The 18,666-nt window shown below is 49.5% G+C and overlaps 1 protein-coding gene across 1 annotated transcript in view; it reads right to left on the bottom strand.

Moving 5' to 3' along the window:
- Window positions 1-2,008: 2,008 nt before the first annotated feature.
- Gasp (Chitin binding Peritrophin-A domain-containing protein Gasp) overlaps window positions 2,009-18,666 on the bottom strand; it is a 49,839-nt gene continuing 33,181 nt past the window's right edge. Inside the window, exon 4 of the mRNA XM_077705855.1 lies at window positions 2,009-2,172. Within this exon, the coding sequence (XP_077561981.1) occupies window positions 2,067-2,172 (106 nt within the window). The 3' untranslated portion in view covers window positions 2,009-2,066. The remainder of the gene's footprint in view (window positions 2,173-18,666) is intronic.

Genomic DNA, 18,666 nt, shown 5'->3' with positions numbered 1-18,666 from the left:
ACTCTTCTCTGGTGCGGGCGCGGAACTGGGGCTGCACTCCGCCCCACACGAGAAGAGCATGCGATCAGTTTTGCTCTTCCTCCTCATCGGGAGTAAACACTGCATCAAACTCCCCGCAGCATTTGAGGGGAGTGCGCCAACACACTGACTGTTGGACTCTCCAAATACTCCCCCGATTTCTTAGAGTATTTTCTGTCCGCGTCAGCAGAAACTTCTCAGGCTACCCGAAGAACGGGCTACACACAAAAAAAGCATCCCAGGATACTACTGGCTGCTGGCTACATCCAGGATACACAAACTACTGGCACCGCCAGGGATCGAAGATTGGCCCGTATGCAGAAGTGGGGCCTGCGACCGTCGTCTTGCCGGCCAAGCTACGCCCATACCTGGGACGGGGAGACAGACGGTGGTTCATATTCAGCGTCTGGGGAGGAGGAGGGTGCTTTTTGGAGGGAGGGGCAGGCAGTGAGAGATATGACGCCATGCCGTGCCTGCCGCCCTCTTTCTCACCCTTCTAAAGACGCTCCTCTCCGTTTTATTTCCGCCGACGCCACTGGGTTCGGGACGCTGACCCCACGAATCGAAGGTAACGGCTGGCAGAGTCTCTGGTTGCACTCTTTGTAGAGCCAGGTCTGTGAATTCCAGTGTCGTTAACAGCTTCGCAGTCTAACCACCTTCACAGCGTGGATTGTATGCAATGTTTCTAGTTGTTTTTAGATAATCGTTGTCTGTGAATCTGTAACCTCGTTCCTGCTCGTGTAGTAAAAATCTTGTTTAAACATACTTCTGCTCCCTTAGCGATTTCGGCGCACGTGCTCACGCACGTTCCGACCACCCTGCAAGTATTACTAACGGTTGCGCGCCTCCTGTTTGCACGAGCAACCAAGGGGGTTTTATCACTCTGAAAGCTCTAAAATCAATGCACGGAACCCGTGATGGCACTGAATTTTTTGTGTGTTCTCAACGCTGTGTCATTTCGGTTTTCAATTATTCTCGGAAGTGTTTCGAAAAATTTCCATTGACATTATCACCAAATTTGTTTAGCGCAAGCCCGAAGTGGAGTGCGCAACTGGACTACACATTAGAGGTAACAAAAACGGCATGATGTCATTATATTTCGACGCATATTCTTAGATAAGCGAAGATGTAATAAAGGTCGTATGTATTTTCAACCAGTTGAAGGGAACTGTCATTAAGAGGGTAGGGTACCTTGTAAATCAGGAACGCTTTCATGACGCAGCGATTTATGATATTACATTCGGTTCAGCGATTATAGTCGGCGTTAAAAAGGAGATTACAACCAGTTGGTCATTTATTTGGTCGACCTATTTCTCTTTCTTATGTGGCCCAACAATTGTCTCTTCCCTACCTACAAATTGCGTTGTTCACTTCAGCGCTTGCAGTCTCCTGAAAGGTGTGAGGGGGACAACAGAGTCAACGTCTATTCAGACAGGCACATAAATGTTCGTTTTGTTTTGTTTTTATTCTGGAAAGGGGGAAGGGGAATAAAATGCAGCCGAAAGCGAGCGACCTTATGCGCTCATTATTGCGATGCTTCGGCCAAGGCTTCAGGCTTGTTTCGCAACTTGCTTTTCTTCTTTTTTCAGGACACTGTATGGAGATGTATACCCTGCCAGAGAGGGTGTTCTCGACGCTCCTCCGCTCCGGCTCCAAAATCGAAATAACCGAACCCGCTTAAATGCGCAACGCCCAGTCTTTCCAATAACCTCACCGATGAAAACGACAACGATAATTACGGTGACACGAGGCTACTACGCCCCCTGAGCAACAGAATGCTTTTGTTTGTCAGCTGGCTTGCTTTGTGGCCGCCTGCCACTGCCGGGCGCATGCATCTGACTCTCCCTACACGAAAGCACCGCGTCGTTGGAGACACCCAAAGTGCCGGAGCTTAGGCGGGGAGTGTCAGTGCGGGGAGGGGCGGCCTTCTAGTGCAGAATGCGTGGGGCGGCGAGTGCGCAGCGTGTTGTGTACACGGAACAGGAGCATAGCCGCCGCTGGCAGCCGGGAGCCGACGGCGCCAGCGACGGGTGCGGATGAGGGATTCACTATGAGGAAGACGACTCGTCCGACGAGGATGACTGGCGGCCGCCCTTCTTGTGCGTCTGCGCCTTCTTGAGCGTCTTCACGTCCAGGTCGCCGTAGTAGTTTTCACTGCGAGACGAGAATAATGGGGGCCCAGTTAGTGTACCAGCGAGGAGGAAGTTACTGCTGTTCATGCAAGGAAGAAAGGCCAGAGTACTATGGGGCCCGCATTTTGAGACAAGTCACACTGAGAGTCTTTTCTGCTTGGGCATATTTCAGATTACAGCCGTACGAGCCGGAAAATAGGAGCAGTGAGGCGTGCGGTGAGGTAAAACACAAGGGTATACGCGTATCAAAAAGACGCGGAACGCTCATGTATCTGAGGGTGACCTTGAGGGTCGCCTTTAGGGACCCGTATCTCTGACCACATGCGAGATGAGAGCATTTTTCACTGGGGATAGCTTTGTTTAATATATGCCTTCATTCGCAGTGTGCACGAGTGTGTCCTAAAACCAGTAATCAAAAGAGCGTTCATTACTATTCACTGTGTATCCATTACTGTGTATTCTGGTGGACTACTATAAACGTGGCTGACGCAGAAAAGTACAACAGGGAGAGAACGCAATTTAACGATTCTAAGGAGGTTTGTCTAGCAGTACGACTAACATGCTACAGGAGGTGAGAATATGCGAAGTGAAAAAGAAAAAAAGACAGTGGGAGGGGGTAGAGTAGAATACAATTGAGTTCTAGATCTGTTATTCGGAGATATATGATACTGCCTTGTACAGTACCATCGGCGTAACACGAGTAACAATAATAAATTACGCAAGTGAAAAGGTTCCCCCTTAGTTGGAAGGGAAGTCTGCATATCAATGCGAAACAACATACGACAACGGCCCGAAGAGCGCTGATTTAGGAGACATGCTAAAAGCATACTGAGAACGTTTACTTGGAAACCAGTCAGAGTTTGAAACTATCAAGATTAAGAATACCGCCTGGTGGCACTTGTGGCGTCAACGTACAGGACATATTAGAGAATATCAGTTACGGCCGAACTGCGCAAGAAATTCAGAAAGGCTTTCGTCTGACGTGAAGCTATTCTTGTGCATGACCACGGACCAGGCACATCGTGCAACGTACGGCGCAACGTGTGTACCTGGACCAAAGACGCTCCCAAAGATAGCCTGGATGCAGCATATCATTTACGCAGGCGCGTATAATGTGTTCAGTGTTTTCATTTAAGAATGACACCGGTTAGACCAAAGGGCGAATTAGTCTGCAGAAGTTTCAACCCAAACAGGCGGCATACAGCAGTGTACTATTGTTGAGTCACCACCACGAAATCGTTCATCTTGATCACAGTCGTCATTTGAGCGAACGGTCCCGCTTGACCGCGAGGATGTGTGATGTGAACAATGGCCCACAGCGTCAGATGACCCAAAAAGAAGACGGCGGAGCTGCAGGCCTTGCGGAATGACCGCCATGCGCACAGTGGATATATATATATATATATATATATATATATATATATATATATATATATATATATATATATATATATATATGTAGTAAGGAAATGAGGGGCTCGTTGAGGAAATACAGAAAGATAGGTCAGCAGTCTACAACGCCAAAGGAGGCATAGCGGTGTGGTTAGGCTCTTTTCTTTATCACTACGGTTAATTAAGTAAACATTTTTTTTTATTATACATAAGAAAGAAAGAAAGAAAGAAAAACACGCGCCCAGACTGGGGACCGAACCCACGCCTTTCGATTACATGTCGAATGCCTTACCAATTCGGCTATCTGGGCGACTGTGTTCTCCTTCCTTCACTTTCTCGGCTATTTATATTTACTAGAAGTGTATCTGACGCTTGAGGGTGGGTAGCCACCCTCAAGCCACCCTCAAATAAAAAAAATGTTTACTTAATTAACCGTAGTGATAAAGAAAAGAGCCTAACCACACCCCTATGCCTCCTTTGGCGTTGTAGACTGCTGACCTATCTTTCTGTATATATATATATATCTATATATATATTGTTACACAAAATGTCAGGACTGTTTCACTGTACGGGCAAATCCTCACCGCCAGCTGCACGGCCGATGAAGAAGCGCTTCGTTCCCTTCTTCATCGGCCGTGCATTTCGGTAAACGGTAGGCGCAGTCTTCTATGGGCCGTTAACTGCTCAGTGGCTGGTACTGTTTTGCCGCGGGGAATGAAACTAGCGGCGTTTGAAAAAGATGTGAGAGTATCCCTGGCAGCAGTGACCGAAGAAAATTGTGATTCTGGTGGGAGCTCGGCTACCCTCGACGGACCATTCCTGCAAATGATAAACAAGGGTCTTTCTTCAACCGAGAGGGAGGCACTAGCTCGTGTACTCTGCAGACATGCATCGGTGTTTGACTTCTCGCAAAGAGACGCCAAGATCGACATTCCGTCGTGCCGCTCGCGACACACCATCGATACCGGAACCTCCCGGCCAGTGCGACAGAAGCCTTACCGGGTTTCTCCGAGCGAGAGAAGGATTATTGCTGACCAGGTCAACGAAATGCTGCAAAAGGGTGTTGTGCAGGAATCAGCCAGTCCATGGGCAGCACCGGTGATTCTTGTAAAGAAGAAGGATGGCTCTTGGCGATTTTGTGTTGACTACAGGCGCCTGAACGCAATCACAAAGAAGGACGTCTACCCGCTACCACGAATAGACGACGACATCGACTGCCTGCACTCTGCTTCGTATTTTTCGTCAGTCGACCTAAGATCTGGTTACTGGCAAATTCCGATGGATCCAGACCACAAAGAGAAAACGGCTTTTGTTACCCCCGACGGACTCTTCGAATTCAACGTCATGCCGTTCGGCCTCTGTAATGCTCCTGCTACATTTGAGAGGTTCATGGACACAATTCTGCGAGGATTGAAGTGGGAGATTTGCTTGTGCTACCTCGACGATGTGGTAATTTTCGGCCGTACTTTTGAAGAGCATAACACACGCCTTGACACTGTCCTGAACTGCCTAGGAAAGGCCGGTCTTGTGTTGAATTCGAAAAAGTGCCACTTCGGTGAGCGCCAAGCACTAGTTTTGGGCCACCTAGTTGACAAACATGGCGTTAGGCCTGACCCGGAGAAGATCGCAGCCGTCAGCCATTTCAAGCCGCCCCAGTCTGTGCGTGACCTTCGAAGTTTCTTGGGGCTATGCTCCTATTTCCGCCGGTTCGTGCCTAAATTTGCAGAGCTGGCTGCTCCTCTGTCCTATCTTTTGCGCAAGAATGTGCCTTTCAACTGGACGCCAGAGTGCGAGGACTCATTTTCCCAACTTAAGTTTTTGCTCACTTCTGGCCCGATACTTCGCCACTTCGACCCATCGGCTTCGACGGAAGTGCATACGGATGCCAGCAGCATCGGCCTCGGAGCAGTACTCGTGCAGAGGCATCACGGGGCCCAACATGTCATCGCCTATGCCAGCCGCACACTCAGCAAGTCAGAAAGAATCTTACTGTGACCGAGCAGGAATGTTTGGCGGTTATCTTCGCTGTGCAGAAGTTTCGCCCTTACATTTACGGACGTCCTTTTACGATTGTCACGGATCATCATTCTCTGTGTTGGTTGGTTGGACTACGTGATCCATCCGGGCGACTCGCCCGCTGGTCTCTCAGACTCCAAGAATACGACTTCGTTATATCCTACAAAAGAGGCCGCCGTCACACCGACGCTGATTGCCTTTCCCGGCTACCACTTTCAACGACTGCGTGCGACGCGGACAATTTCGACGACTACCTCGCGCCACTATCTGAGGAATTTCCCAACGTTGAAACCTGTCGACGAGAGCAACAGAACGATCCCAAGCTGGCCCCATTCTTCGCCGGCGCTCGTGCAATCGCCCCTTCTAATCGCTTTTCTCTTCGGGACGGCCTGCTTTACAAGGCAAACTACGGAGCATCTGGTGCGCGGTTTCTTTTGGTTGTACCAGAGAGTTTGCGCTCTTGCGTACTGCGCGCTATGCACGATGATTTGATGTCTGGACACCTAGGTTACGCTAGGAGATTACACCGCGCCCAAGAGCGCTTTCACTGGCCCAACATGCGGCGCACGACTGAAAAATACGTCGCCACCTGTACAGAATGCCAGCGTCACAAGCGTCCTGCCGCCATACCTGCCGGTCTTCTTCATCCTGTGCAACCACCCACTGCTCCTTTTGAGCAGGTTGGGGTTGACCTTGTAGGCCCACTTCCACGAACGCCTGGCGGCAACCGCTGGATTATCGTCTGTGTTGACCATCTGACGCGTTATGCGGAAACCGCAGCTGTTCCAACTGCTTCAGCAACCTCTGTGTCTGTATTCCTGCTGCATGCCCTTATTCTTCGACACGGCGCCCCTCGTGTGCTTATCAGTGATCGTGGCCGCCAATTTATTGCGGATGTTGTGGAGGAATTACTTCGGCTTTGTACTTCGCAGTTCCGGCATGCTACCCCGTACCATCCACAGACGAATGGATTGGTGGAACGCACGAATCGCACACTCATCAACATGATCTCGATGTACATCTCCTCCGACCATAGAAACTGGGATGAAATACTACCATTTATCACCTACGCTTACAACACCGCCCAGAACGAAACCACCGGCTACAGTCCCTTCTACCTCGTCTACGCCCGCTCAGCTAGAACGCCTATCGACACCATTCTACCATTTTCCTTGCACAACGAGGCATCCATTGCCAAAACCATTTGCCTGGCTGAAGGATCCCGCCAATTAGCCCGTCTACGTACACTGTCCGCGCAGCGCCGTTCTAAGGACCGATACGACGCTCGCCACCGCAGTGTTGCATTTTGTAAAGGTGATCTGGTGTTGCTATGGACACCGCCAAATTTTTGTCCCGTTACACTGGACCATTTGTTGTTGTGGATCGTGTCAGCGATGTCACCTACGTCATTTCCCGTCTCACTGCGACCGGACGCCGGGCAAGCAAGACTCAGCTTGTACATGTTGCACGCCTTAAAACATACAACCCGCGCGCTGCTGAATGACTCTCCCAGGGGGTTTCGTCGGCGGAGGGGGAAATGTTACACAAAATGTCAGGACTGCTTCACTGTACGGGCAAATCCTCCCCGCCAGCTGCACGGCCGATGAAGAAGGGAACGAAGCGCTTCTTTCGGGCGGAATCGATGTTGGTTGCACGCTCTCCGGTGAACCACCGCCATTACTGTGAATAAACCCCACTTCGCCTCTTACTCGCCTGCTTATCCCCGTAACAGTCTATATATATATCTATATATATATATATATATATATATATATATATATATATATATATATATATATATATATATATATATATATATATATGTATATACAGTAAAAGCTCGTTAATTCGGATTTATAAGGACCGGAAAAAATGTCCGAAATAACCGAATGTCCGTATTATCGAATGGTCGCAATAAACACAATAAATGCCAGTTTATTTTCTACATACCTTTATTTTACGAAGTAGTCGCGTATGCTTGTCTGCTTTCGAGCAGAAATTCACGCGGACCCAATTTTTCTGAGCCCTTCAAGGTACTCAGCAGCTCGCATGCTATCTTCTGTGCCAAAACAAAATTCTTCGAGGACGACGAGGGCCTCCGCGGCTTCCTTCACAGTACGAGAGGGCCTGTGTGGCTCATGGTGCGGCTGCTCCTCTTCGAGCTCTTCGGTATCAGATCAGGAGAAAGCTAAAGGAGCCGCACTGAATCGTTCCACGTTAAAACGGCGTTCAGCGATGCTGCACTCCAACGGGAACAAAGCCACAAAATGGCACCGATGGCACCGCCAGACCTACACGCGAAGAAAAGACGTTCAACCACTCTCAAGTCAAGCCAAGTCGATAATTGATGTCCATGGCGATGCTGCGTTTGAGCTTCACTTTTGTTCCGAATTGTTCTTTTTTCGTTTTTGAGCCTCGCCAGCGGCCTTAACGTCCTCGAATTATCCGATTTGCGGTCAAATCTGTCCGAAATAACCAGCGCCCTTTCTCATAGAGTGATGCGTATATTTACAGGGACCAGATGACGTGTCCGAATTAACCAATTTTCCGAATTAACGAGAGTCGAATTAACGCGCTTTTACTGTATATTTATACATAGCAGGTAAGAAGTTCCGGACTACCGTAGCAATAGGCCAAAACTTGGGTGCAGACACTTGGAAAACACTGAACAAGGGTTTTATTGTTCCCAACAGTTTCGAAAGGAAAACCTTTCTTCTATAGGGGTTATTTTAGAATTTTAGAATTTTAGAATTTAAAATAACCCATGAAGAAGAAAGGTTCTCCTTTCGAAACTGTTCAGTGTTTTCCAAGTGTCTGCACCCAAGTTTTGACCTATATATACAGTCGAGTACACTTATAACTATACCGTTTATAACAATATATCGGATATAACGATGAACAGCTATGGCACCATCAACTTTTGTATTCTTTGTATGGTAAAATAAACCGCTTATTACAATGCTCCAGCGCCACGATATTAGATATAACGATTGAATCCGGCCATATTGTGCACCAGAAATGCAAAATTGACGACTCTAATGACGCGGTTGCACAGCCTACTCACGTAGTGTCTTCGTAGGAGGCCCAATGCGTGACACAGTCCCTCGGGGACTTTGTTTCCGCCAAGGACATTTAGCTCAGCTAGGTGAAGCACCTATAGATGCTCTTGGAAAAAATTTGCGCACTTGCTTCACACGCTGCAAACAAAGGTGACCGACTGTGGCTTCTTTTCCGCAAGTTAGTAGTAGTACGACCTTGCTGGCATGGGAATAAAATGTTTTGAGCTCTATTCCGTCTTTTTATTTTGCAACCCGCTTACAACAATTATCGGCTATAACCATGGGATTTTCTTGGCACTTGGATATTGTTATAAGTGGACTAGACTGTATACATATATATATATATATATATATATATATATATATATATATATATATATATATATATATATATATATATATATATATATATATATATATATATATATATATATACAGAATAAGGTTTGGCAGTCAAGAAAACCTCGGAAAGCAAAGGGTGGAATGCGGTACGTCATAGAAAGAGATGAAGAATTTTTTGAGTTTGAAAGAAAGTGGTGAAAAATTGGCCGCCGGGAGGGATCCGAACCCGCGAACTCCAGAGTACCGGTCTGGTGCGATAACCACTACGCTACCGCCGGGGCGGTTTCCCCACCACTTTCTTCGGTATTTATGTTAAGGTATTTTTATTTCCTGCACATGGGGGTGGTAGCCAGCGCCACTCGGGCTACTCGGGGTGAAGGGGACCTTCTTTTTAACCACCATGCCGTGATTCGAGTGTCTACGACATGTCGAGAGTGGTCGACCAGTGTTGAACCCTCTTAAGCTACCTTTGGCACCACCCACCTCAGTGGCTGAGTGGCTAAGGCGTTGCTCTGCTGAGCACAAGGTCGCGGGTTCGATTCCCGGCTGCGGCGGCCGCTTTTCTAGTGGAGGCGAAAAGCAAAAACGCCCGTGTGTGCGAGATGTCGTCGCACGTTAAAGATCCCCAGGTGGTCAAATTTAATCCGGAGCCCTCCACTACGGCGCGTCTCATCGCCTGCGTTGCGTCGGCGCGTTAAACCCCCACAATCAATCAACCTTTGGCACCAAGACTGCCAGAACAGAGGCCCTCGCTATGCATGTAGCGAATGAGAAATGGGAAGATGAGGGGCTCGGTGAAATATCTGGAAGCAAAGGGGGGAATGCGGTATGTTATAAAAAGAGATGAAGAATTTTTTGAGTCTGAAAGAAAGTGGTGAAAAAATTCTGAAAATGGTATATATATATATATATATATATATATATGTAGCGAATCAGAACAGAAAATGAGGGGCTCGTTGACAATAACACTGAAATAACAGTTGGCAGTGCCGCTGAAGCCGGTCAGTAGTTAATCCTTGTTACCTTTGACGAGCATGTAAACTCACTGCTCGTGGCGGCGTGTGCTTTGTTGTTTTCCCCTCTTGGAAACACCGGATGTTTTTGGGCCTTTCGCCACCCATGAACTTGCCGTATTTCCAGTCATCCCCACCACTCGCGTTCATGCAGTATGTTCCTCTGCGCCCCCCTCTTTCTTTCGTTTTTTTTTGTTTGTTTGATTTGTTTCTTTTTCGCTTGCCTTTGCAGAAAAAGCTCTGTATGGTGTGTGTGGTCATTTCTGCGTTTGTTTCTCATGTGGCTTGTGTTTCGGGGCGCCGCCCCCCCCCCTGAGTGCGTACGATTTTTTCCCAAAGCTTTCATTCCTGAGGAAGACCTGTCTCAGGTCGAAACGTTGGAAATAAAGTCTCCGAAGAGCGTACATTTACTTTGTATATATATATATATATATATATATATATATATATATATATATATATATATATATATATATATATATATATATATATATATATATATATATGTATATATATATATATATATATATATATATATATATATATGTCAAATCTGGTGTGGTGTGCTTATCGCACCAGACCTGTATTCTGAAGGTCGTGGGTTCGGATCCCACCTGCCGGGCATTTTTTCTCCGCTTTCTTTCTTTCTGTCTTTTCAAAGTATTTATCTGTTTCAATGACCTACCACAGCCTCCCCTTTGCTTTCGGAGGTTTTTCTTGACTGCCAACCCTTACTTTCTATATAATTTATATATATATATATATATATATATATATATATATATATATATATATATATATATATATATATATATATATATATATATATATATATATATATATATATATATTGATATTGTAAAGAAGATAGTCACCGAGTCAATGCAACGGACAATCTTCCGTCTGTGGGCATGCACCAGGGTCAGGGCACTATCATGGTTCAGTTTTGGTCACGTCCTATCGCACCCGCTTGTCTCGTGCTCGCCCTGTTCCGACCGGCTGAAACGACCGCTTGGTTTGGCCCTGCTCATCGTCGTACCCCTATCTGCTCTCCCAATAAACACCATTGCATTTGGTGGAGTGTGCGGGTTCACCCCATCCTGACCCCAGCTTGGCACCTTCGCTGTAAACACCCCTCGATCCGCCCGTCTACGCTCGCCACCGCCCAGCTGCCGCCGACGCATCCCTTTCAGCGCTGTCCTTCGATGACCCTTCAGTACAAGAGAGGATTAAGGACCTCGTGCGCGAAGAGGTAGCCCGGCAACTTTCTCTTCTCTAGTGTACACTACCGACTTCGTGTACTCAAATGCCTGATGCGGCTTCACCGCTTCATCAGATTATTCGGGAACAAGTCGCTGAGGCTCTTCCTTCGACCTGTCAGCAGACAACTGTGACGGCGCCCCTTTCTTATGCCGACGTTGCATGTGCACCACGCCACCCAGGTTTCTCTGGGCCATACCCTTTGTCAACGCCTATTACTTATGATGGAGTCATCGCCAGACCTGGTTACACCGGCCCCCCTTTGGTGCGCTCCACCCCGGCCCCAGCACGTCCTCCCCTTCGAGTCACAACGTCCGCCAACCCTAACCCCTGGCGCACTGCGGACAATCGCCCTATATGTTTTGCTTGCCGCATTCCGGGTCACGTTGCTCGTTTCTGCCGTCGCCGTGTTCAGCCACCCGATTACGCCTACCGAGGTCCCGCCTATGACAGCAATCCCTATGTGACGCACCAACCCTACGCGCCCACGTCTACCGGGCAGCCGCGTAGTTCTTTTGCTTCTGACGAAAACAGCCGCCACCGGTCGCCTTCGCCCCGTCGCCGTTCCTTGTCGCCGATGCACCGTCGTCCCAGCGCACCGCCCGAGGAAAACTGATGAGCACAGTTCCGGAGGCAAGAACTGCGGCATCGTCGAACTACCGAAGTCCTCCTGTTTCTCCTACGAATGCGATCGAAGTCACTGTTGAGGGAGTCGTTACGTATGCCCTTGTCGATACAGGAGCTGCCGTGTCCGTCATGCATGCGAAGCTCTGCCGCAAAATTCGAAATGTAACAACTCCGGCACCTGGCCTTCGTCTGCGCACTGCCAGCGCTCAACACGTGGCTCCTTTGGCTGCGTGCACGGCCAGAGTGGTAATTCAAGACGTTCTTTACTTTTAGCAAGATGGCAAGTTGGGCGAGTTGGTGCTGATTCATATCTACAACAGGAGCGGAAAGACGTAGACTACGAAAGAAAGAAAAGCGCGTCGTCCTGTGTATTTCTTTCTTAGTCTATGTCTTTCCGCTCCTGTTGTCGATATGTTCTTTATTTTGTCGAATTTTTAGTGTTGCCGTCATGTTCACATGATATCATATTGGGCTGGGACTTTTTGTCGCGTAACGAAGCCGTCATCGATTGTGCCCGCGCGGAAGTTGAACTGTTTCCCCTGTGTACAGCACCATTGGCCTATATGCCACTTGTTCATCCTTCTAAGCTTGTCGCCGCTACATATATAGATATACCGCCTTTGTCTCCCGTTCTGGTTCCCGTGTCTTGTGCTTCTGTCCCCGACTAAACGATCCTCTTCACGCCTTCCGAACTATTCTCACGACGCAAGAATCTTACACTTCCTACTGCTGTTCTTTGCCTCAAGAATGGTTGTTCGACCTTTCCCGTCTGCATTACTTCCGTATCGCCACTGACGTTGACTGCCGGAGAGTGCCTTGGATGCGTCGAAGTTATAGACAACACTTTCATCGTGGACGTGTCTGATGATACCCCTCCGCCTGCTGTCAGCGCTCTTACTCCAACCTGTGCATCGACATCAAGCGTTTTCCTACCTTCCATCGACCCTCGCCTCTCCTCCTCGCAGCGCGATCGCGCTTTTGGACCCGTTCCTTGGCTCCTTCGACCATGAGCAAACTTCTTTGGGCCGTTCTTCGAATGTTCGTCACCACATTGACACCGGGACCTATGCTCCTTTACGTCAGCGACCATACCGCGTCTCAGCTACTAAGCGCAATGCCATTGAAGCGCAAGTGACCGATAAGCTGCAACAAAATGTTATTCAACCATCCAGCAGCCCCTGGGCATCCCCGGTTGTCCTGGTCAAAAAGAAAGACGGCTCCATTCGATTCTGCGTCGATTACCGACGCCTCAACAAAATTACCCGCAAAGACGTCTATCCCTTACCGCGTATAGACGACGCTCTGGACTGCTCGCAAGGCGAAGAGTTTTTCACATCCTTAGACCTGCGATCTGGCTACTGGCAGGTTCCTATGGCGGACGCCGATCGCCCTAAAACGGCTTTTATTACACCTGACGTATTATACGAGTTTAACGTCATGCCGTTCGGCCTCTGCAACGCTCCAGCTACATTTGAGCGGATGATGGACAGCATTTTGCGTGGGTTGAAGTGGAAAATATGTTTATGTTAGGCACCTCCAACGTCCAACGCACCTGCAACGTCTCCAAATATGTTTACGCACCTCCAACGTCTGGAACAAGTTTTGAAATGCCTCACTTCAGCTGGGCTTCAACTTAATCTAAAGAAATGCCACTTCGCTGCCCGCAAACTTACCATCCTTGGCCATGTGGTTTCCAGAGAAGGCATTCTACCGGATCCTGCTAAACTTCGAGCCGTCGAAGAGTTTCCCAAGCCGAGAACTATGAAGGAGCTGCGCAGTTTTATTGGGCTCTGCTCTTATTTCCGCCGTTTCGTTCGAGACTTTGCCTCTATTATTTCCCCCTTCACGCGCCTTCTCGGGAGTGGCACTGACATCACTGCTTGGTAGCCAGCCTGCGACAATGCATTTGCCCGACTGCGCAAACTGCTTACAACGCCACCTATACTTCGACACTTCGACCCCTCAGCACCGACTGAACTCCACACCGACGCTAGCGGTATCGGCCTGGGAGCTGTTCTCGCGCAGCGTAAACCGGGAATCGATGAATACGTTGTTGCATATGCCAGCCGCACCCTTACGAAACCAGAATCTAATTATTCGGTGACCGAAAAAGAGTGCTTGGCCATCATATGGGCCATCAACAAATTCCGCCCGTACCTTTACGGCCGCCGTTTCGATGTGGTTACGGACCATCATGCCCTTTGTTGGTTGGCGTCGTTGAAAGACCCTTCTGGCCGGCTCGGTCGCTGGGCTCTTCTCCTCCAAGAATTTGACGTTAACATCGTCTACCGCTCCGGCCGCAAACATCATGACGCCGACGCCCTATCACGTTCTCCTCTATCCGTTGATAGTGCTTGGCTCGACGAGTCGGATGGCAACCTGAACGCCCCCTCGTTCGAGGACATGGTCAACGAGCAGCGCAAGGACCCCTGGATAGCTTCCATCCTGGCATATCTTTCCACCCAAGCTACTGCGCCCGTGTCCAGGGCACTTCGCCGACAGGCCTCTCACTTTTCCATCCGCGATGGCCTGCTTTACCGCCGCAGTTACGTCCCCAGAGGCCGCAAGTGGCTACTAGTCATACCTCGCCACTTGCGTTCCACTTTTTGCGCTTTCTTCCATAACGACGCCCAATGCGCTCATGCCGGCGTGCTGAAAACGTACCAGCGCCTCCATCTACGGTACTACTGGCGCGGGATGTACAGCTTCGTCTGCAAGTTCGTCCGCTCATGCCCTGACTGCCAGCGCCGCAAGTCGCCGCCTCATCATCAGGCCGGCCCATTACAGCCCTTGCCTTGCACAGAGCGCCCCTTCGATCGTGTGGGCATTGACTTGTACGGCCCACTGCCTTCTACCGCTGCCGGTAACCGTTGGGTCATTGTCGCCATTGACCATCTCACACGCTACGCCGAGACGGCCGCATTACCGGCTGCCACAGCACGGGACGTGGCTTCTTTTATTTTACATCGCTTCATCCTTCGCCATGGTGCCCCTAGGGCATTACTCAGCGATAGAGGCCGCGTTTTCCTGTCTGAAGTTGTTGAAGCTCTCCTTACTGAATGCCGCATTGTTCATCGGACCTGCACGGCATATCACCCGCAGACCAACGGTCTCACCGAGAGATTTAATCGCACTCTTGGTGATATGCTCGCCATGTACGTTTCTTCAGACCATACTAACTGGGACTCAGTCCTCCCATTTGTCACGTACGTAATACAATACCGCGACGCAGTCTACTACCGGCTTCTCGCCGTTTTTTCTTCTGTACGGCCGCGAACCGACTCGCCCCCTTGACACCATTCTCCCGTACAGAGCTGACGCCGCTGAGTATTCGACTGTGTCTCAAGTATCCTCTTATGCCGAAGAATGCCGTCAACTTGCCCGCTCATTTACATCCGACGATCAATTCACGCAATAGAATCGCCATGACAAGGACCTCCCAGATGTGTCTTTCTCCCCCGGTTCACTGGTGTGGCTGTGGGTACCATCCACACCTTCTGGACAATGCAGTAAGTTTCTCTCTAACTATCACGGCCCATACCGGGTCCTGGAGCGTACCTCGCCCGTTAATTACCTTGTCGCGCCAGTACAGCCTTCACCCGACCAACGCCGACGTGGAAAACAGACAGTCCATGTGCAACGCCTGAAGCCTTACTACGACCCCCTCGTCTTATAGTGCCCCTAGACAGCCAGGATGGCTGCTCTTCAGCGGGGGAGTGATTGTAAAGAAGATAGTCACCGAGTCAATGCAACGGACAATCTCCGGTTTGGTGGTATGCGTCAGTGCGAGGACGGTGCAACGGACAATCTTCCGTCTGTGGGCATGCACCAGGGTCAGGGCACTATCATGGTTCAGTTTTGGTCACGTCCTATCGCACCCGCTTGTCTCGTGGTCGCCCTGTTCCGACCGGCTGAAACGACCGCTTGGTTTGGCCCAGCTCATCGTCGTACCCCTATCTGCTCTCCCAATAAACACCATTGCAATATATATATATATATATATATATATATATATATATATATATATATATAGAGAGAGAGAGAGAGAGAGAGAGAGAGAGAGAGAGAGGGAGAGAGTTAGGAAAACGAGGGGCTTGTTGACGAAATACAGAAAGACAGGTCGGCAGTCTACAACGCCAAAGGAGGCATAGGGGTGTTGTTAGACTTTTTTCACTACGGTTAGCCAAGTAACATTTAAGAAAGAAAGACAGAAAGAAAAACACGCGCCCAGAGTGGGGACCGAACCCACGCCTTTCGATTTGACCTCGAATGCCTTACCAATTCGGATATCTGGGCGACTGTGTTCTCCTTCACCATCTGGGTAATTTATATTTACTAGAACTGTATCTGACGCTTGAGGGTGGTAGCCAGCCTTTGCCCTGCAGTTGGCGTAGATATGCTGGTGATGATGATGATGATGATTATGGGCTAAGGTGTGCATCCTCAGCCCTGAGGGAAGACAAGATCATTCTTCCTGAAGGGTATCCTTCGAAAAGCCAAGCGGGCCAACGGGCGCCAGTGCAACGTGGGCTTTCTCAGCGACATTCCAAAGGGTGCAATCTGACCGGCATCGGCAATGCGAGGGGCCGACGTCTGGCCCTGTCACTGTTCCGACCACGTCCGACTCTTTTATGTCCATTGTGCACATTACTGCACGGCCCGGAGGAAAAAACAAACCTCGAAAGAACGAGAAGAGGAAAGGAGGGGCTAGCCAGTTCGGCGAGCTGCGCCGTTTGTTCGTCGTTTCCTCCAGCACGTCTGGTATGACGCAAGCGATTAACGGGTTCTCCGCAGCGGTGTTTCGCACCGCAGGAGGCGCCGCCGGGCCTCCCGACAAAGCGAGGACAGCGAGCGGGAAGCCCGCTTTTCGTGGAACACGCCCAAGAAATGTCTTCGTCTCGTCGGAGCGTGCGCGCCGGACTGCCTCTCCCTTTCCTCAGCCCTCGCTACTTGCCGAGTCTGCGCGCATTCTCTTGCGCAAGCGATGGGCTCTATCGACAAGGCCACCGTCCGCTGAAGAGGCGGAGGGCTGTGCTCGTCTCCCGCTGCTGCAGCCCATTGGAATGCAGACGCTCGATCGAAATCGAACCCACTTTCCGACCGGCTCACTGCTAAGCGGATCTTCGTCCCCTACTGGCCTTGCAGCAGCCACCGAGCTCGTGATAGCATGCGAACGAAGGCTGTATGCGGGGTCCGCGTTCCTGCGCTGGCGACAAACATTTCGCCACACGAGGCCGGCCCGCGGACTAGCCTTCCTCCTGTTTCAGCTAGAAGTTCGCCCATTTTGCAAAGTAATATCTTGTTCCGGTGATCTTCTCCTGTTGCCTACTGACAGCTTTATGGTTATTTCAATACCGCGGCGGCAACCTGTGGGCCGATGTCCTTCGTATCGCTGACACCAGGCCGAAAGCATCGAAGATGCGTCCCCCGCCCAAATGAGCTTCATAATGGAGCCGGCGGTGGTGTGCTCACGTATAATTTCATCTGTAGTTACCGCATTACCAGCAACAGACCGGCCCGCTAACTGATGCTTCCCCGAAATCACAAAAAAACTTTGATACGTACCGCACGATAACAGCAACCGTGCCTCCTCCGGTTTCCCTACACAAATTCCGCTCGTGTCACAGGTACGTGGACTACCAGCGGGTTGGTGTGGCTGGGAAGCCGGATAAATCTTCGTACAAGGCAAGGTGGGGCACAGAGGCAAAAAAGCGGGTGCCGCTCATGTTCTCTCTTTCATGCCGATGCTTGGCAGACACCTCATAACAAAATGGTAGCAGTCACAGCGAATGCGGATGTGTTCTCGAAATTAAATGTTTTCCAATAAAAAGTGAGCAATGCAGGCAACAAGTAAAATACGGTGCCAAGATGTGCCCAAAAGCATGTCATCCCTTAGACCGTATTGCTCTGTTCAGCGCCGGACGCAAAGAAAACGTATTTCGTTGCGTCTCTGCGAAAAGGAATCCGACGACGACCAGAACAAGTGGGTGCTACGGAAAGATGAACCCTTTTCATGTTGTGAGGGCAAGAAAAAAATCTTGGGATCCGCTCCGGTAAAGCTTTGGACTCAATGAACCATGATGTTTGCACTGCATACAAGAGCACATGTCTTTTTAATTCAAACATATCGTTCAGCTGATGTTACCGTTGAAACAACAACTGGTTCTACCCTTCAGAGTATTACCAGCAACGACTGCGCCGCAATCACGACTTTTCACTGCGGCCACGCTAGTTTATTTGCCGGGGTCTTTTAAAACCAAAGCGAGCTCCTACAGCAGTTCATAGGGGTGTTCAGTAGGCACGAGGTTTTTGCACTACCTTTAATTCGTTAATGCTCACTGTTAAGGTTGTTTTATGGGACCACGTGACTGCTAATCGGGCACAACATTTCTAAACACTGTGCTTTGATACCATTATGAGACTTCGGGAGTTTCTACATGTTTGGCTGTGTACACCTTGCCCAAGACACTTACCACGTTATTAGCTCGCGGCACATAGTATTACTTGTTAAATACAGACTTCCGATGTCTCATCCAGCCCGTTTTATGGGGTAGTAATACTATGCAGCGACATTGCCCCTAGGTGTTTTTGAACTGCGTCTCTGCTAGTTCCCGGTCTGCAGAGATGCATTTAGACACCATACGTGGATACTTTACAGAATTAGTAGCGTGCGAAAACTTGGAGTGCTTTGTTATAGTTTCGACTGTGTTAAACTGACGGCTCACCTTAAAACAACCCGTTGCGACTAGCAGAGGCAACAGCAGCGCGCGCAAGTCCTCCGCTGGTGAGGGCTGTCGCGAGCTTTTC

This window comes from Haemaphysalis longicornis, unplaced genomic scaffold, assembly GCF_048455015.1.
Source record: "Haemaphysalis longicornis isolate Haplotype H1 unplaced genomic scaffold, Haemaphysalis longicornis Haplotype H1 scaffold_1, whole genome shotgun sequence".
Lineage (NCBI taxonomy): Eukaryota > Metazoa > Arthropoda > Arachnida > Ixodida > Ixodidae > Haemaphysalis > Haemaphysalis longicornis.
Note: the sequence above shows the minus strand (reverse complement) of the source record. Positions and strands in the feature narration are given on the sequence as shown.